The sequence below is a fragment of the Poecilia latipinna genome, unplaced genomic scaffold (assembly GCF_001443285.1).
Source record: "Poecilia latipinna isolate Pla-1442-1.1 unplaced genomic scaffold, P_latipinna-1.0 Scaffold1333, whole genome shotgun sequence".
Classification (NCBI taxonomy): domain Eukaryota; kingdom Metazoa; phylum Chordata; class Actinopteri; order Cyprinodontiformes; family Poeciliidae; genus Poecilia; species Poecilia latipinna.
The window spans coordinates 48,380-71,957 of NW_015113949.1; the positions used below are offsets into that span (position 1 = coordinate 48,380).

Genomic DNA, 23,578 nt, shown 5'->3' on the forward strand with positions numbered 1-23,578 from the left:
ATGAGAGTTTCATGTTTGATTTAAAAACATGGTAACACTTTATTTGAAGGGGGGTGAATAAGACTGTCATGACACTGTCATAAACATGTCATAACACCTGTCATAAACATGTCATAACACCTGTCATAAACATGTCATAACACCTGTCATGAACATGAATAAGCCTTCATGAATATTTATGACTGTCATAAAGCATCATTTGGTAAATTATGACACTTTTAATACAAAGTTGACATTATTCAAAATGTCTTTGTTATGACAACTTGACATTAACCAAGAAATCATTACTGTTTAAACTTTACCTTTAATAACATAAAGTTACCTAATTTTTAAAGTGAAATCAGTAATTATTTTCTAACAAATTTATATCAGTAATGATTTCTTGGTTAATGTCAAGTTGTCATAACTTCAACTTTGTATTAAAAGTGTCATAATTTACCGAATGACGCTTTATGACAACAGTCATAATTATTCATGAAGGCTTATTCATGTTCATGACAGGTGTTATGTCATGTTTATGACAGTGTCATGTCAGTCTTATTCAACCCCCTTCAAATAAAGTGTTACCAAACATGTTTTAACCAGAAACTCACCAGACACAGACACACACCTGCAGCTGCTGTTAAAGTTTCATAAGTTTTCCATTGAAAGAAATGGATACGGAAAATTTATTTATGTGTGATTTTGTTATTTTTTTTATTATTGTCATTTTTATCCTTAAAATACCAACATTTCCAATCAACTTTATATTTTGGACCATCTGATGATGTAATTTTTAAATATTAAATGATTTATAATTTGGACAGTTACTCTGTACTTTAGTAGAACTTTTTTTGTTTTTTTTAACCAAATACTTTTCTACTCTTATTTGATTAATTTCTTGGACAGCTACTTTTTACTTCTTTTTTTTTTAAGTTTAAGTATCGCTACTTTTACTTGTTTACAATATCAACCTCCCTCTGGACAGCAACAATTTATTCTCAAGTCATTGCTGAAGACGCTTCACTTTGGCAAACTGGTTGTTTTGAGTGTTTTGTGTATCCAAAAATGCACAACATGATTTAACAGGTCTATAAAAAGTATTCACACCCTTGGATGTCTTACAAATTGATCAGGATTAACAAAATTAAACTTTTTTGACAAAAAAATTGTACAAAAAAAAACTTTAATATGAAAATGAAATCTGACAGTCCAATAACATTCCACCTGAAGTAAGTGGTTGCATAAATATTTGTGAAGTGAATGTAAAGTCAGTATTTAGTATTCAGCTGTGAGCAGGTCTGGGCTTTGAATAGGCCACACTAGAGCCAAACCATTTCTCCATTTCTGTGTAGTTTCATGTTTCCGGTCGTCGTCTTGCTGGAAAATTAATTTTCTCCAAAAACCAAATCACTGGAGACACAGGTCACTTTAAAGAGAATGATTTTCTATGTAGTCACTTATTTTATGTTTCATATTTTTATTTAACTGTCATTATATTGTAGAAATCAATTTTCACTTTGTAATTAAAGAGATTTTTTATTTTAATTGTCAAGTTTAGTTGATCATGACTGATTTGTAAAAGCAAATAAAGGCAAAACATCCAAAAGGGTGAATACTTTTTCCAGGCATTTAGTTATGAGAAATTGTTTTTCTGACACATTGCAGAAAAAAATCCTCTTTGTTTAGAGATTTTATGCTCAGAGTGTTTCGCAATTTTGGCTTTTAGCGTGTCAAAATTAGCATGTTTTATATAAATATTATTCTTTCCTCAGAAGGATTTCTGTCAGCATGTTTTATTCTCACTTTAGCCAGTTAGTTAGTACGTTAATTAGTTCCTCGTTTTAGGCATTTCAATCTGTTCTGATGTAATTCAGTGAATTTCTGAGTCATGGAGTGAATCTGGTCCTTGAGCGTAAACCACCAGGAAACTCTTTTATGTAAAAGTCAAGGTGAAGTTAGCAGATGCTTTGAAGATTCTTGTATTCATCTGGATGAAAATGTTAGTGCGATTGAATGTATCTGTCTGTAGGAATCAGCTGTTTCTGAACTCCTCGTTCCTGTAAACTCGGGTTTGTCGGTTTGTTCTCGATTGTTGTGAAGTCGCACTGTTTGGGTCGGCGTTCACCACCGCCATGATTGTTGAGGAAATCGAGCAGATTTTCCGTAGTTTGTCTTCTCAGCAGTGTGTGAGAAACTTGACGAGACAGAGAGTGTGTATAATGGGGAGAATACAGCGAATATTATCAGCTCCTGCCATTGGTTGCCATGGTGATGGACAAGGCAGCACAGAGGCATCCTGTTCACACGTAACAATGAAATGCATGTTTGGTGTTCTGACGGCAGCTGCACAGGTTTGTTCCTGCTGCGAATGAGACACTCAGGAATCCATGTTTTATTTTCATGCATGAATACAACCAGTGAAATGAAATGAAACATTTAATCAATATTTCATCTGTTTTATTGTCTTATATATGGCATTTGTAGATTTTATAAAAGCTAAAAACTGCCCCCCGTTTTAAGTTAATTTCCCTACAACTTGTTTTGAAAAAAATTAACTGAAAGGACATTTTGTAGCTAGATTGTGAAGTTAAAGCAGCTGCAGTCATTTGGCTCAGACATGGAGAAAGAATTTAGCCACAACAGAAGCTCACTGTTTCCATAGACAGACTGTTGGTTTAACAAAACCTAAAATGACATTTCTTTTTGGTAAGCAGAAATGTTCCCCTGGACGCCATTGTTACCCAGCTTCTTGTTAACATGTAAAGATATTGAAATGTACTATCATGATTATTGTGTGCCACTTATCATCAATATTACCATGATTTTGTATTATTGTTATTGGTGTTAAATTGTATATTAATAAATTATGTAAGACTAATCTTTGCACAAACCAAGTTTATAAGACAGTTGTTTTCACAACAAAAGAATAAATGGTAGGCTGCTTTAATTGGCCTTAAAATACGTTTTAATCATTGCAGGAATTTCTGTCTTAGTTCATCTGCTACACTAAATAAGTAAACAGACTTAGAATTGGTTTAGGAAGAAACCTTATATTAACTCATTTAAAATTTTAATTAAGCCACTAGATTTGAAAGTAAACTTCATTGTCAGTTAACAGTTTAACTTTGGTGTTAATTTTGTTTAATAATCTGAAACATTTAATTTAAACAAAATGTTAAAAAAAGAAAAGGAAAACAGATTGGTGTGTTAGAAAAGTTTTTTGAATCAAGAAAATGGTCTGTATCATATGGACAACAATACTCTGTCAAAAGCTTCCTGTTTTTCAGAGTTGTCATTAAAATGTGCTTTTATTAAAATCTGCTCTGGAAATGTGTGATAATGCAGCTTTTGACTTGTTTCTTACTCCTGATTATGACTTTATAATCTGATCATATAGGCTCTTTAGAGACAGACAGAAAAGTTTCCATTGCAGTTGAAACAATCCGATGAAACTACATTTTTGCTCATTCATTTAGGTGATGCTATTACCTTATTTCTCATGTACTGAAACCCTATTTATTAAGTTAATTGTTGTTTTTGGACCTCTAGATTTATGGCCTTAGGAATGTGGAGTTGCTCAGCTAGGATTTTCTTTGCCAACTGATATACTCGGCTTGCTTGTTTGTGATTATTTAACACGTTGCACACGTAGAGGCTTCCTTGGCGTCTTTCAGAAACGGCCGTCAGCCTTTGTTACAATAAAGACGAAAGCATTGGCTTGGATCACTCCAGTGATTACTGTATCAACATCTTTGAGTGAAGTTTGTTCTTTTGGTTTACGAGTGTATAAGAACTGCCTGTGCAGGCTTGGCAGCGGATAGAGGGAGGGGGTTTCCAGTGAAGAGGTTGGGAAGCAGAACAAACACTGCCTAAAATAATCTGAAGGAAACTCTGAACGCTAATGTTGCTAGCCACATCTGGGACCCTGTTGCTCATGTTCATTGTATATCATGTATTATTTGTATTATATTTGACATCAAATTTAGATATTAAAACTAAAAACTTTAGAAACATCAACAGTGTGTATATATGTGTGTGTGTAGGTGTGTGTGTGTTCTTGTATAACCCTCTTGTGGGGACCTTGTAATTTCATATACAATAGTCCTCATCTCATCACCGGGCTTTTTATTGATTCAAACTCAGGTTTTAGACAGTGAGGGCCCTCACAAAGTGCATCTGTTATCAGTGCTGAACAGCTTCCCAGATTTTCCTGCCAAACATCCGTTTTCTTGGCAACCGAGACAGGAAATAGGAAGTGTGAGTCACAGGAACTACTTCTAATCATTGTCAAGTCGTTTTTTTTTCTTCAGTTGTTTTCTTGTCTCCAGTATGTCCTCCTGCTGTCTGCGCTGCTGTGGAAACATTTTACTTTCATAGCCAGTCCCACACAGACCAGCTGGTTAGCATGCTGTTAGCAATTAGCGACTAACCAGCTGCCTGCCAGTATGCTAACATAAGCTAAGAAGCTATCCCAGAGGCAGTTATTTCCTTTCTCTAAACTGTGTTCCCAGGAAAGTTCTGAAAGTATCAAAAGTTAAATATTTGCATGAAATGTAACAAGTAAATATTTACAATGTTGCATTTCTTCTTGGTCTTAAAGGAGATAAAGATGAGATTAATATAATTTACTCTTCATCATGAGTGGACATGAATATCTGTAGCTGTTGTTGGGTCAAAATAACAGCCTTATAGAAGTTTGTCACTAATTAGCAGATTCCAAGCAACAAGTTTTTCAATTTCACCAACTGAAAAAACAATCCTCACAGTACAGATTGAAAGCCCCAATTTGTGAAAGTTATTGTGACTGAAAATTTCTCATGAAGCCGTTAAAACCAGAAAATATGACTACTTAGTAATTATTCTATTTTTCTGGGATTTCTTTTCAAAGAAAACTTTTATAAAAACTCTAGAGCAGGGGTCGGGCCACATAACTTTTCCCTTCTCTGCTGGGGGGCCGGAGTCAGTTTGCAACAGAAAAAGTGTGACGATTGCAGGAGTGCCTAAATGTAAAAATGTATTGTTTTTCCGGAAAGCACAATCAAATAACCCTCTCTGGGTTCTTCACAGAATAAATCCAGGAAGAATTATAGTCCGTATTTTCCAAACTATGAGCCGCAACGGCCTATAAGCCACAACCCCAAAGATTTTTTTTAAACTTATATGTGTAAACATACACATATAAGCCGCAGATATCCCTGCTGCTCCAGGGGGGTGGACACCCAACATTTGAGTAATAACAGGTCAATTGAATATCACATTTATTACGGTTGAAAAAGAAAAAGTTGCCAAGTTTATATTTCACTGAACTGATTACGGTAGTTTCCGAACGGTAACTGTAACAGTAAAAGTGCTGATCTTTCGTGTTGCTACTAGCATGTGCTAAATGAAAATGGGCGCTTTCTTCTTCTTCTTCTTTAGATTTCAACAGCAGCTTGCATCCATAATTGTTGCACTACTGCCACCTACTGGATCCTAATATCTATACCTCAAATTCTCATAATGAAAACGAAAAATCTTCTTTTTCCCCTCAGTGCTATTTAACTGATCAACAACATTCTCAAATTTAAATTCCCTATTAAAATCTAATTCCGTTTTAATGGGCGCTTTCTTCTTTTATTTCCAATTTTGACTTCCATTTGATTAACTTCCTGCTAAAGAGCCCCCTGGTGGTTGAAGAAAAATCCACATATAAGCGGCTTATAGTCCGGAAAATACGGTATATGAAAAAAAATCTGAACGCTCTCTAGTATTGTTCAGGGGGCCGGACCAAATGTTTAGACGGGCCAGATCCGGCCCGCGGGCCGTAGTTTGGGGACCACTGCTCTAGAGTTTCCAGTATACTCTAAAATGTTCACAAATGTTTTATTTAGTTCCTGAAGTAACTAGAAGCACAATACATTCATTTGTCCATAGCTTAAAATATACTTTCAAACATCCTTACTTACAATCATGGTAAAAAGAAAGTATTATGGTTTTACATACTATTTAGTGTTTTGGGGTTGTTTTAGCTTATATATCATCATTGCAAAATCAGCTTGTTCAAAATTTTAATAACATAGGACTTTTTTCAGTGCAGTAATTGACAACTAATATATTCTAGATCAGGGGTGCCCAATACGTCGATCGCGATCGACCGGTCGATCAAGGAAAAGTTTTGAGTCGATCTTGGCAGGTGACAAACTGAAGACCACCAGGACGCTGAGACCAGCACTTCCTCTTCTGACGGGCTTATCAAAAATATTCACTAAGATCCTAAACGTTTGTAGCTTCATTAAAAAAGAATGATTATAAAAAAAATCAACGAAACATGTTAAAATTAATAATCTCAGTAATTATTGTTTCAACAAGGTGTTGCGCAATTCAGTGCGTTTCGGTCCCATTAACAGAAAAAGAAAAGAAAAAAAAAAAGCAACTCAAAGACCGACTGAGAGCAGAGCAGGAGTTTAAATTAGCTACTCAAACACCGCTGTGTTCATGAGAGGCTTATTAATAATCGAGACATAAATATCAAGCCTGGAAACCTGACATCGTAACAGACTGAATGTTGTGTTTTTAATGTAATCTTTGCTCGGCTTGTGGTGCGCAGGCGGTTGCCACGGCAACGGGTGTGCTTAAACGAGAGAGAGAGACAGAGAGAGGGGGTAGGAGTGGTTTTGAGTTGATCATCTGTTCAGGTTGTTTTACCTTTGTTTACCTTTGCTGTGGCTCATCACACCTGCTGTAGTTTCTGAACATTCAATAAACAACAAAATTGGACTAATGACCTCGTTTGTGAGTATACGTCACAACAAACATCAAATAGGACAAATATATTTCATTAAGTTTTAACAAATTCTACCGCAATAATTATGTGAAATTAAATTAATTATATCCCGACTTCAGAAGATTTGCCTTTACATTTACTGGGCTCTTTGGTTCCTCCTATCAGTCTGTAGTTTCGCATATTGAGGTCATCAAACCAAAGTTCAGATCTACCATGACTGACTGACACCTCCTGGCCTCAGGTCTGCAACCAGCTTCTGACTGAGAAACCAGTAACCTGCTCCCAGTGTCAGAATCTCACTGAGGAAGAAACTGCGTTAGGTTTTCTGTCACTTTATTATTTCTGCTATAACTGATGAATATTCGCATATAAAATTAGTCAATAGAGTTTAATTTGCAATTTTTATGTCTTTGTGTCATGAGGTAGATCTCAGGTGGCTGGTGAGAGAAAAAGTAGATCTTGCTCTCAAAACGTTTGGGCACCCCTGTTCTAGATGTTATAAATAAGCATTTTTCATGCTAGTATAATATTTAGTCAGTTACAGACATCAGACACAAATGACATTACCCAAAATGCTGAAGGTCATGGAGTGATGTAAGCACAGATTAGGGAGAGGAAATAAGAAAATAGGCAGATATTTCAATGGAACTCATCACAATGTTTTAAAATTTTGTGCAGCCAGAGTTTCAATGTTTAGCAGCTTTTTAATTAATAATGACATTGTGAAATATGTTGCATGTATTTGTACTACTTGGATGTATTTTCTTTTTACCATTCATCCAAGCAAGTTCAAGTTTTCTTTTAAAAATGGGGCAATATATATTGAAGAACAGTTACATGTAAATACATAAGATTATAGCTAGCTACTTAATTTCAATCTCTAGTCTCATTAGCAGGTAAATGTTTAAGCACAATAATGAATAAATTCATGCATTTTATCTACATCGAAACATGAATAATCTAACTTGACAGCCACAAATTATTTCAAATATTCATCCACCTATACAACCTTCCATCTATAAAACTAAAAGTAAATGAAAAAAATGTTTTAATCTGTTCAAGCGTCCATATGTTTTAATGGCAAAGCCAAACCTGTTGTGTATGGATATAATCTTGATCCCTTTAGCAGGTTTTGGTGTAGTTCTGTGGTTATTTGTCTCTTTGAAGCAACCATCCATCTATGTTAATTTGTCTGAATCTCTTGATTGGATTGCCATTGTGTCTCTTTTGTTCTGGATCTTTTCATGTTTTGTATTGTTTATCTTTTGGCAGTTTTGAGTCTTTAGAGACAAATTGTTCCATTTTTAAATCTTCATTCTTTTGTTTCTGTCATACCTCTTTGTTGTGTTTCTTACTGTTCATCTGTCACTGCATGGCCATGTCATCTCTTTATGGGAATTTATAACCTCCCTTTGGTGCTTTAATAATTAAAATTATGTGTATATATACTCTAACATTTCAGTAAAACCCATTGTAAACCTGCACCACTGTAAGATTCCGTAAAGTAGTTCTGCTCAGCTTGAAAACTTGACATTTTAAGTCAGATTTTTAGTAGTTTAACTGACCCTTCATATTCTAACCCTTCAATTCTTCTTCCTCTCCTCCCTTCCTCTATATCCTCTCTTTCCTCTCCATTACTTCCCACCCACATCCTCCTGCTCTTCCTCCCACTCTTCCTCCCTTTCTACAGGATGGGCAGGGCAGCTCTCTGAAAACAATCTGAAACCCTGAGACCTGTTACTTCTCAACTATTATACAGAAGAAAACACTTGAAGGTTACCGAAGCCTTATTCTCCAAGAGGAACAACAACATCCACAGGAACTCCTTCATCTAGTATTAAAGAAGTACTCATGAAATTTTAACTCCATCAACTCAAGATCTCCGACGCCCACACTTAAAACAAAAAGAAGAGGCAATAGAGGCTGGAAAACTGGATCATCAGACTGGACCAGAACCAAACGAAACGCTTGGCAGAATCTGAGACCCACAACAAGCCAGAAGAGATTAGTGAAAATTGGTAAAGTCCTGTGGAAAAGTTTGATGGGACTGCTGACAATAGGTGAGTGGATCTTACATGCTCTGAAGAATCTGTTTATTATTTCTCCTAAAAGACCTAAAAGGATTTTTTTTATTTTAAAAGCTGGTATTAAGTTGGTACAGAAGAAACTTTAAACTGGTGGGTTGAATTTCATACTTTTATCACACTGTTGCATATCTTGCTTCAGTAGAGCAGGAAGACTTGCAGCTTTAAGTAAATTATGCATCAGCAGCATCTCTTTGTTCTTGTGACATCGTAGCACTAAGAGTTGGATCAGAAGCTTTGTCAAGTATTCACCGCTACTGAAAAATTACCACAAGAGCTTCTCAAATGTCACAGCAATGACTGAATAATAAGATTACATAATGTCATGCTACGCAATGCAGACATTCTGTCTGTACTAATGAAGATTAAGCTCACCTCAGCATGCTTTAAATGCCTCAAACCAGCTGCAGTCTAAACTATTTCCACAACAATCCAGCAAATATATAATTGAACTTCCAACTTCAAGTCATTGAGGATGTTTTCACACCTGATAGTCCTGTAGATTCGGTTTGATTGAGGACCAAAATTTAAAAATTTGTTCCATTTTCAGCTGTTGCAGTTCTCTTTCACACTGCATTATATCTAAACTACCAAACTAATTGAACAACCAGTTCCCCTCCTTGCCTGTGGGGGCACTGCAACAACAACCACTGAAGGAAACGACACAAAAACCTCTGAGTGCAACTTCCTTCTTTATGAAATGTAAACAGAAATGGAGTGGCATCACATTTTATTTCTCTTTTGTCTTCAGTAAAAGACCAGGACCCATTTCTTCTGCTAGCGCTAGGCTAGCAAGTTTGTTTTGGTTGTGTTTACCCAGAATACCCTGCGCTGTAGTCCACTTCCTGCTTTTGGAGCGGTCGCCAGTCCGCTTGGCGTTCACATATGAATTTGACTTCAACCGAACTGAAACCGAGGTCTTTAGGTGGACATTAAAAATATGCTTAATATCTTCAGATTTACATCCACAGAAAACACAGACATGGTAGCTACTCACTGTACCACAAATATTTGTTCAGTTGTTTCAGCATGTGTAAAAAAACAAAGTTTGAAATGGAGAAAATCTTGATTGCTATATTTTAATTGTGTCTTATGCTAGAAGTCCAAGAGTCAGCATTAAAAGTACAGAGGCTTTAGAACTGGATTCAGTCTGATTTACCTCCCTTGCAAATAATATGGACCAAGAATTTCCTCCACAGGACCAAATTCAGGGTATCTAGAGGCTCTAAAATGGAAGCTCATCAATTACTGTTTGTTTGTTTGGTTTTTAATTAAGGTTAAATGTGCCCTTCTCGCAAATTGGTAATTAATTGTTTCTGTAGACTCTTCTCTTTGAGCTAGAGCTTCTGTTTTGTTTGTTTTTTGTTTGAATTTAGTTTCTTTTGTTTTATTTAACTTTTTAGTGCTAAATTAAGTCACCATCAAGTCTATTGTGTAGTTGTTTGTCCTTGTAAATAAATGTGGTAGCCTTCAAACATTCCGGCTTATTAAAGCCATAAAATTGCAGCATTAGTCATCTCATCGTAGTTTGGTACGGTGTTACTGACCTTGAAACACCTGAATAGAAAAACCTTTTCAGTGGCATAAAAACAGCAACTATGCCAGAGCTGTATGACTGCATCCTGGGATCGTTTAGGTCATAAATGGCATTGAAATGAACCTATCAGAGTAAAACATGCCTCATAGCTCAGACTACAACAAAACTTTCATCTTCACCAACTTAAAGCAGCTAACTCGCACTGTTTCTGTGGTAAACTGGTTAAATGTTACAGCTACTACCTAATACTCCTGGTAAAGATCAGTAAAATAACTATACAATTATATTTTATATCTGAAAAATCTCACATTGAACATTTAAAAGTAAAAGAAAATCCTCCAAACTGAACTTTTGCATTTATTTAGAGCAGAAAAATGAGCAGTGCTACAAGTATTGGTGTCCTGCTGACAGTAGTGGGAGAAAGCTCTTAGACGTTTCTCAGCATTGGAGCGTACAGAGAGAGATTCCTGTATGCTCCAGATCAGTGGTGTCCGATCTCATTCCTCTGCGGTGTTTGTCATGTTTTGATGTTCACCTGCTTCAGCCCCCCTTATCAAATAATTGATGCATTAGCAGGCCTCCAGAGAGCTTAATGAGATGCTGAGGAGATAATTCACCCGTTTGAAAGCTCTGTTACAGCAGGCATGCAGATGGAATATGTTTGGGTTCTGGTTTTGTTTGTCATGTTCCTGTTTTAAACTTAATTATTGCTGCTGTAGCTGTAATTATGGCGAGCTTTAGTGCCAGTAACTATGATCTTCTAGCCATTTATTGTCTGAGGAATATTGATCAAGATTGGCAAGTTCTGTTATGTTTTCCATATTTTAAGAAGCAAATAAAAATGTATTTCATCTATTTATGTCTTAGTGAAATAGGAGGTTCTGGAGTACAAATGTTAAAGGTTAGTCTTTGAAATATGTTTCTGGAGTAAAATATTTTTTTTGTTTGTTTTTCCACATCTTTGCTACAGCTACCAAAAGTTAAACGTATAAACTTTTATCAGTGACGCTTAGTTCACATACCAGTTTTCCCCCTTCAACAATCTTAACGACACCCCGATTATTATGATGCTCTAAAACAATGTTGAAGGGGACGTATTAGACAGAATTCACATTTTGTATGTTGTACCTCTGTTATTGCAGATTTTTGACAATAAATTGATGTTTTTTAGTGTCGTGAGAATTGAGCCATTTCAAAAACCTTTTGAATTTAATGTTTCAAATCGGCAGGCGCTTCCCTGTTGCCTGGCAACCCCAGCAAAGCTCAGTCCATTACTTAGCAACCCCAGCTGAGCTCCAGCACGTTTAGTCAGCTGGTTTTATCACTGTGTGTACTGTACAATGGCTGCTGGAAAAGACGAAGTGTTTTGTTGTCGACTTACCATCCAGAAACTACTTGCTACATTCTTGTTGTTTCTTCAGAAGGCTCCACTTCTGCTTTTCAAAGATGTATGGTTGTATAATTACACATCAGTTTGCAACTATTTTCAAGTCTGAGTGTAAATGTTGAGTTGGTGGGCGTGGGCAGCAGCAAATTATTGGATTTAAAGTGACAGGAGGCCCTAAAACAACTCATTCTACAGTGAGCAGAATAAAATCTCATTATTTAAGAACTGTCTTATGGAGAAAATGTGATGGACATGTTTTGTACAGACCATAGACTTTTCCTAACCTTTTCAAGGAAGCATATTAGGTCAAAAATTGGGAATATTCCACATGTTGAATTGTCTTCACCCGATAAGGTTTCTTTAATGCCAGGCAGACTCTTCTGGAAAATGTAGCTGCAGCTCACAGACTGAAGGGGTTTGTCTCGTTCACTCGGAGCCTGTAAAACCCATCATTTGCATTTGAGGATGTGAAGCCGTTTCTTTTTTATTTTTTTATTCTGATTGCTTAACGTGTGAAACTGCCAGACTGTGATGATTGTCAGCTGGAAACACAGACTCTCTTCACACTGAAGAGGAACATTTTGTCTCTCTGAATTATACAAGAGCAACGTGGAGGGACATTTCTTCTCACATTTATTCTTGGCAGAAATCCTTACACTTCTTAGAGGAAATGTCTTTACAAGGGTTCGCTTACTGTACAGAAACAGTCAGCCCTCCCAGTCATGTTTTATGACCCTGTGAAAGCAGATGGTGGTGGATTTCTCTTTTATCAAACACCAACGTCTTGTTGAATTGTGTGCAAAGAATGATCAAAGACAAGTGACGCTTATTTAGTTCTGGGTTTGGAAAGCTTGAACTTACTGGAACTTATTTATAACACGTTTTATTAGGTTGCTTATGAATTAAGGGTTTTTCCACGCCTGAAATCTCTGAAGAAGATATGAGCAGCCATTTTTAAAAAATGGTTGTAATGGAGAATATCTGTTTGCATTAAAATAAGCAGTAGATATTATTAGTGATGGACACAGATAACTAAAATGTTACCTTACCTAACCAATAAAATGCTAAACAAAAAATTTGCAGAAGCTAATGCTAACCATTAAGACCACTGCTTATCCTGTAAGATGATACATAATATTAAAGTTGTATGGATATGATGACCAAAAACAAAAATACATGATGTGACATTAAGTTAATCAAATTTGTTAAAATGGGTAAAATTTTATGCTAATTTCTTTTAAGGGCTCAAAAACGGCAGCCATTTGGAAAAAATGCTAACTTTTAAGCTTGTTTCTCCATTTGAAAGATTAACCGATTTTGTTCTCGTTTTCTCTGGTGGTCATTTATAAAACTGGTCGCTATGGTTGTAATGGAGAATATCTGTTTGCACTAAAATAAACAGTACATATGACTAGTGGTTGGCACAGCTAACCAAATAGTTATGTTCACTCACCAATAATCTGTTAAACAAGAATCTGAACGCTTAGCTAAACACATAAAAAGAATATTAGCTAATGCTAACTGTTGAGATGATTATTGCTCAGTCTGTAAAATGCTTGTTACTTTAAAGATGTCTGAATATGATGATCAAAGTTAAAAAGATATGATGACATAACATGAAAAGTTGTGAAAGTAGCCTTGTATGTCCATAGTTGCTTTAAAAGGCAGCCATTTTGAAAACTAGTAGTAACTTTTATGCTTGTTTCCACATTTGGAGGATTCCTCTGGCTGATATGCACAATTTTAAGACAAATTTGTTATTTTGGCAGCAGGATGGACAGGAACTTGAGGTTTGAATTATTATAAAACAAAAGGAAGTGATCTGCTATCATATTTTTGACTTTTATTCCTCCAAACTGTGTGACAGACAGTTGAAACATCCCCCCAGCTCCGCGGAGCCACATCCAGCTGTAGAGCGTAGCTGCTGCATTGTTCAGGCTGTGTGGGAGGACAGCGGCTCTGCCCAGGACAAAAGCTGGAAATGATCAATGGCGACCCCGAGTTATTTAAGGACCAAGCCTCCCGCTGATCTAATCCACAAAGAATTTCACCTTTCATTCCCAGAACAACCATCTGAAGCTCTGAAAATTCCTGGATCCGCTCGCTCCCGAAGGAGCGGTGAAGGTCTGAGGAGACGTTATGTAACGAAGCGCTCTGCAGAGATGAGTGCAGGGAAAGAACCGCTGTGCTTCTGCTCCCACTGAGCTGTACCTGGAGGACCCATTCACAGTTACAGCAGCAGGAGTAAGGATGAAAGAAGCTGCAGCTTCTGCATAAAACGCTGAAACCATCGACTGGGTCTGAAGCCTGCAGGAAAGGGCTTGAATAGAAGAGATAATGAGAGCAGAAAATAGAAGAAACAGGAGCAGAAAAGCTGCGCTTCTTCCTCTTTCAGCTGCTGTTGGATAAAATTCAGCGGCTCTGAAGATTTACGTCATTCAGTCCTGAAAACAAAAAGCTACAAATACAATTTCCACAAAAATCTATAAAAATGTAACAAAACATATTAGAATTTCTTTCATTGATTTCGATTTTACTGTTGCAGTAAAAAAGAGTTTTTCCGTGATGGCATTAAATATTTGCATCACGTTTTTAAAATTATTTGCGTCAAGTTTATTTGTAGGGCACATTTCAACAACAAGGCAGTTCAAGAAACAAGCATTAAACGTTACATTTTGTCAAGACATCACAAAAATCATCAGCAAATATGTTGATAAATGTTCTAGTTACCTCTAATCAAAGGCAGCTCTAACCAGGGTTTTAGTCTAGATTTAAACTGTTTTAGCAGTTTTGTAGTTTTCTGGAAGTTTGTTCCAGATTTGTGGTGCATAGAAGCTGAATGCTGCTTCTCCATGTTTGGTTCTGGTTCTCGGAACCAGAAGACCTGAGAGGTCTGGAAGGTTGATGCAGCAACAGAAAATCTTTAATGTGATAGAAGGCCTACTTTGTAACCGTCTTTATGTGGCTGTGAAGGTTCAGGTCTGAGTCCTAATCGCAAGGTTCCAGCTGTAATAACTGGACTTGTGTGCTGACTCTAGATCATTTTAAAATATTTTTAAAAATTGAAAAATCAAAGATGGCGGCCATATTTGAATATGATCTTGATCTTATTTCCTTTATCTGGCGGCCATTATGGTGGTAATGGAGAATTTCTGTTTGCACGAACATAAGCAATTAGATGAATGTGTTTGTTGTAAAATTATACATATTATACATATTTTCTTGATCTTCTATTCATGGTGGCCATTTTTCAAAATGGCTGCCAAAGTTGTAATGGAGAATATCTGTTTGTACTAAAACAAGCAGTAGATATTACAGCTAACCAAATAGTTAGGTTCATTAACCACTGATTGGCTAAACAAGGTATTAATTGCCAAACCGCTAACCATATAAAATATTAGCTGAAGCTAATGCTAACCATTAACCTTGTGAAATGCTACATGATGACCAATAGTCAAACAGATGTGATACAAACCTTATACAAGTAGTGAAAATGAACATTTTATACCAATAATGGCTTTAAATGGCTCAGATATGGCAGCCATTTTGAAAAATGGCAGTCACATAAGATCTGAATGGTGAGCAAGCAAACTTTTATGCTTGTTTCCACATTTGAAAGATTTCTACAGTAATATGCTGCGCCATTACGGAGGCGGTTGCTATTCTAAGATAACTACTGATGTTTTCCTAGAGGCTATTGATGATTAGCTAATCACAGATTCTGGCTGTTATTTCCCATCTTAAATCTAATTTCCTTTTTATTTTCAGCTCTCCGTCCGGAGGCTTTAAGGTTTTTCTGGGTGCTCCTGATAGACAGGGATACATAAAGTTGAGGGAAATGCTACCAGATGAAGCATAATCTGAATTAACGGTTGGCTCACCTTTCTGGGCTAACAGGAGTCTGACTCAGATCTCTGTTTGAACAGCCGTCACAAAGCTCCTTTCAGGTGAAGCTGCCAGTGAAAAGCTGGATTTCATTGGATGCTTTTGTTTTTATTCACCTGTTTGTGTTGATTTGTTTTGAGTCAGCAGTGACTCAGTTCAACACGGTGAAAACAGGTGAAGATAAACAGAAAGAGGAAACAACAGATGCTTTCTGTTGGACAGTGTGCAGTCAGGGGGCTGCTGCCTAAACAAAAGGAAGATCCTGAACCATCATCTGTCTGAGCTGCAGTGATGCCTGACTGGACCGCTGCAGGTCCGGTCGAGCATCTGAGGAGGAGGAGGAGGAGGAGGAAGGGTTTTATAAATGCCAGTAGATGATTCACAGCCTCTGATTGGAGGATGTGAAGCGCTTTGAGAAGTGGAGGCTGAAAATCAAACCCTTCAGCTCTGAAATGATTAAAGAGAGAACTGTCGAGGCTGGAGGTGGACAGAATGGACATAAACACGAGTTCTGTGATACTTCAGAACAAAAGCAGCAGAACAATGGCTTCCTCTTCCAGTGTTTATCGTAGGGAAACTGAAATGAACACCAGGACCGACAGATGGAATATCTGAAAGGACAAACTTTCTGCTGAAACGATTAATCGTGATTAATCGTTAACTGGAGTATAAACTTAAAAAAGGCCAATTGCTGAAAAATGTCAACATATGCTAAGTCTGTACAACAATATATACATTTGAATTTAAGATAATTAAAAACACACTTTTGTCTGTAAATACGTTTAACCAAAACTTCTCCAGTGTTTTAGCTTCACTTTGTTTATTTTTACTAAAGGAATGCTGTGATTGCATTTTAGGCAACAAAATGTTTCTCTTATTTTAAAAAGGATTTTAATTATTTATTTGCATCTTTTAATGTATTTCTAACATTGTATAAAATGTTTAAGTGGTTAAATGAACATCTTTTGAATGTAAAAATTTTTTATATACGATTAATCGATTAATCATTAGAATAAGCAATATTCTAATGATTAATTGTTTTTGTTAATTTATACAATTGTTAACCAGCCAATCAGATGGCAGAAACTCTAAAGGATATTTTCATTGCAAAACCAAAACATTTTGCAAAACAAAAAGCTTTTATCTCCATTTCTTTCCCAATAGTTGATGATGACCTCGAATTTGCATCATGAGGATCAAAATTAAAAATTCCTCCTATTGAATATCTGAAACTGCAGACTTTTATATTTGAGGAAAACATAATTTATGTCATATTCTATTTTAAAGAGAGGCTAAAATTGGAGGATTTGGTTGTAAACTTTTGTAAACTTAATATCCAAGAATTATAATAAAGTTGTGGACATAAATTACATTATTTTTGGTAATTTAACAACTTATTTCAGCTGATCCCCCCCCCACAGTGTAATAACAACATGTACAACATCAAGCATATAGACAGAGCTGCAGCTAGGGATTATTTTAGTAATCAATTATTTTGATGATTAATCGATTAATCACATAAAAAAGTTTGCTACATTCTGCTTAACCACTTACATCTTGTGAACACTTGATCATTTGTTGCATCTGCAGCTGAAAATACTTTAAACATCAACATGTGAAAATCTCGGGCCTTTCTGCTGGTCTGTTGGTCATTTCTGGATTAATTGAACAATAATTGGATGGCAAAATGTGATATTTTGTTTTGCAGAATTTGATCCAGGTGAAACTAAAACTATCACTCCAAGAGCTCTGGGTTACAAAGATGTTATTTTTATTTTAAATGTAAATGTTTTGCACAGCTTTGCCTTATTTACTGATCTGAATGTTTCATTCTTTCAGAAAATTAGCTTTTTTTTTTGAGTCTCCATACTTCAATTCACGATTAATCGGTTACTAAATTAACTCATGGTGGTTTTTATAATTGATTAATCCCAAGTAATCTGATTGGAGTTCCTCCCCGCTTGTTTTGTTGTCCTTTCATTCTTCCAGTTTATCTGTTCTGATATCTGAAATGCGTTTCTAGAAGTTTAGCATTAGTTTTGATCAAATTTAATCAGAAACTGACATTTGGAGAAACAATTTTACAAGTGGTTGCAAGTACTTGTCAATTAGTTTTACAAAAAATATTTTTTAGGTAAAACCAGTGTAGTATTGACATCTTTGGGATGAAGGAAATTATGTTGAGGTCGTTAGTGACTCCAGTTAGCTGCTCGTTTCCCCTCGCCTCATTTCTGCAGGCTTTGAAAATCATCTTGAAATGTGTTTGGGGATTTGGCTTTTATTGCAAATTTCAATCATCGTTATGAGTTAAAGAGCTGCTGGGGTTTCGGAGCCGGCTGATATTTTATCACAGGAAAATGAAAACTCTGCCTTCTGATCCCTAAACTGCATGACTCGGTTTCCTGAGGATGTTGGGAAGAAGATCACGAAATGGGGCATGGAAATAAACGACCCAGAAGAGACCGCTTCGTTTCGGGTGAAGGTCAATCTCACGGAGTTTAAAGAAAACTGGATGCAGGGATTTCTCTTCATTTGATATTAAGAGTTAAGAAAAGAGGAAGATTATTTAATCAACTTTCATCACTTATTTTAATCTTAAAATGAAAAGTTACTGAAGGAGAATGTGGAAAAACAAAATGCAGTGTCCACAAGAGCAAAGACTCGAAAAAAGTGAACTAGTGAGCCTCAGTTCGGTTGAATGCATGTGAACGCCAAGCGGTCAGCAGCAGGAAGTGAACTACACCGTGGGGCATTCTGGGTAAAAACAACCAAAACAAACATACTAGTCCAGTGCTAGAGGGAGAAATGGATCGTAGTCTTTTACCAAAGACAAAAGAGAAATCGTAAAACTGCTCAAATCTGATGTTTACATTTTGTGAAGGAGGTTGCGCTCAGTGTCGTCTTCAGTGGTTTTGTGTTGCTTCCTTCAATAGTTCTTGATGCAGCGCCCCCACAGGCGAGGATGGGAACAGGTTTCGTAAAGGGTTTGGTTTGTTTGACACTGTTTGATGCCATATTTTGATATAATTGGATGAAAAAGCCCTGACTGGTGGTGATACGCAGTTAGTTGCAAGCACAGACACAGAGCTACAGGACACATATTGTTCTTTGTTCACAAAGATATATGCGCTCACATCAGTCTCAGAAGGTGTGACATCTGTGCTAGCCAGCACTCCGTCACAACGTAAATGACACAAAACGTTTCCAGCGGTTTTTGGTTGTTTTTTCCTAACTTGTCCCTTTATTTGATGAAGTTATTCGTGTGCTGAAAGGTAAAATACCTGAAGTGAAGTTTTACTGTTGTATCAGGAATGGATTATTTGACAAAGTAATAAAAATAGTGCTGAGGGTGGTAATATTTTACTGTAAATGTGGCAAGGTCAATACAAATATTTTTCAGATGTGAGGGGGACACGTCCCCCTTCACTCATAATTATTGCTACATCCCTGGATACGAAACATTAACGGCCTTCATCTGCAAACATGGCTGCCTCACTGGGACGAGTCGTTGCGCTGAAAGTTTTTACTCCGACTTAAAGCAGGAAGTAGACTACATCACAGGGCATTCTGGGTAAATGCAACCAAAGCAAACAACTTAAAAACTTTCTTCACATCGTTAAGAACCTTTGATATTGATCTAATATTGGAAATCGATAACTGCCAATGAATTTGTTCACATCTGGCTGATCCTGCTGTGACAAGAAGGCAGTTTAGTGGGTCGACAGAGAGAGAAAGAGAGAGAGTCAGCAGGTACTGAGAAATTGTTCAACCGCGTTGCCATGGCAACAGTGAGCATGTAGATGAGTTTTTCTTTTTTTCTTAACACACACACACACACACACACACACACACACGGTGACAGAGAGGTTAGCACAGGATTCCCTGCTAATCCAGTTTCTATGACAACTCACAACTCTCGCCTCGCCTCTCCGTCTGCCTCGCTTTCATCCCCGGCTGTGATGGAGCCCGACACAAACTTCTGACTCCGTCGGCATCGGCGCCGCGCAAGCTAGCAATTACCAGCAGTGGAGATTAATAGAAAACGATAATTAAAAGACGGGACGATGTTTTCGTTGGAGCATCATCGACTGCAGCGGCTCCAGACTCTGCCGTCAATAGAAACCTGCAGCAAATTAGCTTTTATTAGCAAATTACAACGTAGCTGAAGGGTAGCTCCAACTTCTGCATCAGTCTGAGTTCCTTACTCAGCATTTATTTCATTCGGATCATCTGAAAGCTATGGAGTGCTGTTTGCACTGTAAAAAAATTAACAGCAATAATTTTGCAGTTATTCAGGCTGTTACATGATTTTAAAACAATGGGAGCTCATTTACGAACATCAGCATTTTTTAAATCATGTTATTATACTTATGTCACAGTTTCAAACTAAATTTTAATTAGCAAGCAAAATATTTAGCTAATAAGTTAAATACTTTGTGTAGAGGCGAATGATTTAGCTAGTGAAAATTTAGTTTTCAAACTAAATATTTAGCTAGTTTGGAAGCTAATTATGTAGCTGGAAGGCTAAATGTGTATTTTTGAAGCTAAATATTTAGTTAGCAAGTTGAATATTTAGCTTGCAAGCTAATGATGCAGCTAAATATTTAGTCTGAAGTTAAATATTTAATTAGCAAGTTGAATATTTAGCACTAAATATTTAGTTTAGGGATAGATTTAGTTAGGAAGCTAAATAGTTTTCAAACTAAATATATTTGTTATATATATTTAGTTTTGAGTAAAAATTTAACTATCAGCTGAACATTTGGAAGCAAATTATTTAGTTTTTAAAACATTTCATTTTCAAGCTAAATATTTAGTTTGGAAGAAAATGACTTGGCTATCAGACTAAATATTTAGTTCTCAAACTAAATATTTAGATAAAAAAAAAAGTCCTATTTTTAGTTTTGAAGCAAATTTTTGATGGCAAACTATCAAAAACTGTTTAGTAGATCTTTTTTTTTTTTTTTTTACAGAAATTGAAACAGGCGAAGCTAAAACTGACACTTTAATATTTCTGGGTATTAACAAAGATTTGTTTTCATCTTATATGTAAAATTTTAATATTTTAGGTTACTTTTACTGCTCTCAGTGTGTTCTGTCAGGAAATTGGATTTTTTAGTCAGTATCTTCCAGTTATCGATTAATCATTTAATCCGATCAGTTGTTTCTGCCCTAGTCATGTTATTTAAACTCGTATAAACGGAAACGTTTCTGGTTGGTTTAAGCAACGCCACTCGTCTGTGTTGAGTGTGAAAAACAGGAAGTGATGCGACGTCCGGAGGTCAGACTGGAGGTTTCCTGCCGCCTTGGACCAGATGAGGTGTAAATTATCTGTGGGAGGATTTCAGACTCATGTCTGTCTCCACAGACTGAATATAAAACTATTTTATCATGACTCATCATTAATTTATGTTGGAATCAGAACGGCTTCACAGCAGGGATTCTTTTAACCTTCTTGATGAAATAAATAAAACATTTTAATATTAGGCCAGTTATTTTTAAATTAATGAAATTTCACAATTTGGTAGACTACTAAAAATATTTTGTATTTATAATTTGAGATGATTGGATTTTTTTTTAAATCTCAAAGTCAGAAGTAAACAAATGGAAAGTTGTATTTCTGTTTCATGGAACAAAGTAAATCAGCTGTCACTTTTTAAAAAACTAAATATATATTGAGTCAGATCACTTTATCATTTCTAATAGATATATTTGTATTTATTATTGTATTTACATTTACAAACTGCCTGATTTGTGTTTAAACATGTAGAAGGATGTCTGAGTGTTTAGTTATGGTTTAGTCAGAGTTGGGCAGTAATTAGTTACATTTACTTGAGTAACTTTTTGGAGAAATTGTATTTTCAGGATATTTGTACTACACGACTTTCTACTTGAGTAAAATGTCTAGATTTTCTACCCACTGAATGAAAAACGAACATATTTTAACCAGAAATTCAGCAAACACAGACACACATTTGCAGTTTTTGTTGTTTTATATTGAAATAAAAACTTATTTGGAAAAATTTTTATTTCACCTGATTTTGTTATTTTGTATTTATGGTATTTATTCATTTTTTTATTCAGTTTGGTCTTTAAAATACCTTTTCATAAATTTTTTTGTCAATGTGTGACATGTTCATTTCAAACTGTAAATAAAGTTTTTCCTCCGACCTCCAGCCACATGCCTCTGAGTCCGACCGCTGACACCAAACATGATCGCCCGCGGCAACAGGCGGTTACTAACGGCAACCCAACAGGCTCTGCTGTCGCCAGGGACGACGACGGGGAGGACCCGCCCTCTGGAAACAGCATCGTGGTCCGAATCGGGATCCCGGACCTGCAGCAGACGGTAACGCGCGCACAGGGCGCCAGCGCGGACCGAAGCGTGGATCATGAAACACAACACAAACCTGTCTGTGTGTCCGTCCTGTCTCTTTCTCTGTCCGTCCCCCCCTGTCTGTCTGTTTCTCTGGCTCCGGCTCTCTCAGAAGTGTTTGCGGTTGGACCCAGAGTTACCAGTTTGGACCAGTAAGCAGAGGGTTCTGGTGACGTTGACACAGTCTCTGTCGGATGTTTTGAACTATGGTCTCTTCCAGCCGGCGTTCAACGGCCGAGCCGGAAAGTTTCTGGACGAGGAGCGCCTGCTGAAGGAGTATCCTCTGCCCAACATCACTCCCATCCCGTATCTGGAGGTAAACCAGACTCACCATCACCAGCTTTTCCCTTAAATATAAAATTTAATTAAAGTCACATGTGAAGAAACTTGTTCATCAATAAGTCACTGAAATAAAGGCAGCGACAGATGGAAATATAATTCAGCTAATCAGAATTTAAATGAAGACTTAAACCATCGGTTGCTGATAACAAGCAGATAACCTGATTAAATAAATCCAGGTTTATTGTATTTTGACCAAATGAGTGAAAGTTTAAGGAGTGTAAGAAATTTCTGGGGTCAAACGTCTGCTTGAAAGCAGCGTTGCGATTGTTCTCAGATTTAAAATGTCAGAAATTTTTCATCAGACAGTTCAGTGAATCTCTGGGGAAAGAACTCAGTTCAGTTCCCTGGTTCTGCTGCTTAACGAGGATCCGTTAATTATCTCTGGTTTCATGATCCGCTCTCTTTCTGCTTCAGTTTCGCTATAAGAGACGAGTTTACACTCAGAGCTACGTTGATGACAAACAGCTGGCAAAGCTTCACACTAAGGTAGCAACCGGCTCGGACAGTGACTTCTGGCTGCGTTTGTTGCCATGGTGACTGTTCAAACCGAATGTTTTTGTGTTTCAGGCCAATCTGAAGCGATTCATGGAACATGTTCACCAGAAGAATGCAGAGAAAGTGGCCAAATGGTTGGAGAAAGGCCTGGACCCGAACTTCCACGACTCGGACAGCGGAGGTGAGCCGGACTGTCTGTCCACCGCCTCGTTATAAATAAAGCTTTAAATAGAACGGAAATCTTTCCACTTGGTTTTAGTTGATTAACATTTTAATTGAATGTTTCTTAATTTTTCATTCTGATTCATATGTATATGCAAATATGAAAAAAGTAGTTTCCATACAGTTTTTGTTTTTGATTTTATGATTTTATTTTGATTATTCAACAGAAACAAAATCTAGAAGTTTGTTAGAAAACATCATAGATTCTCCGGATTCTCAGCTTTTTTCTGTCCGATCTATGTCGGTGTTGGGTCGACCCGGTTCTGATTGCTAACAGACTCTCTCCCTGCTCCGCCAGAGTGCCCTTTGACCCTGGCTGTCCAGCTGGAGGACAGCTGTGAGCTCATCAAGGTTCTGCGCAGCGGCGGGGCCCACCTGGACTTCAGAACCAGAGATGGCATCACGGCTCTGCACCGGGCCGTTCTGTGCAGGAACAGCGCCGCCCTGACGGTGAGTCCACCTGCCCGGTCCCGACCCGACCCGACCTCTGACCCCATGCTTTGAT

The 23,578-nt window shown here is 36.9% G+C and overlaps 1 protein-coding gene across 8 annotated transcripts in view; it reads left to right on the top strand.

The window, feature by feature from the left end:
* The window catches only part of shank3b (SH3 and multiple ankyrin repeat domains 3b), a 49,417-nt gene that overhangs the window by 6,659 nt on the left and 19,180 nt on the right, over positions 1 to 23,578 (top strand). For 4 of the 8 annotated variants that reach the window (XM_015055725.1, XM_015055726.1, XM_015055723.1 and 1 more), the window contains exons 2-7: positions 8,436 to 8,805; positions 21,816 to 21,987; positions 22,127 to 22,330; positions 22,771 to 22,842; positions 22,924 to 23,032; positions 23,372 to 23,523. In XM_015055725.1, the coding sequence (XP_014911211.1) occupies positions 21,820 to 21,987; positions 22,127 to 22,330; positions 22,771 to 22,842; positions 22,924 to 23,032; positions 23,372 to 23,523 (705 nt within the window). In that variant the 5' untranslated portion in view covers positions 8,436 to 8,805; positions 21,816 to 21,819. Of the gene's footprint in view, positions 1 to 8,435; positions 8,806 to 19,057; positions 19,427 to 21,815; positions 21,988 to 22,126; positions 22,331 to 22,770; positions 22,843 to 22,923; positions 23,033 to 23,371; positions 23,524 to 23,578 lie in introns of those variants that run through there. The other 4 variants (XM_015055727.1, XM_015055728.1, XM_015055729.1 and 1 more) reach the window with 4 other exon arrangements.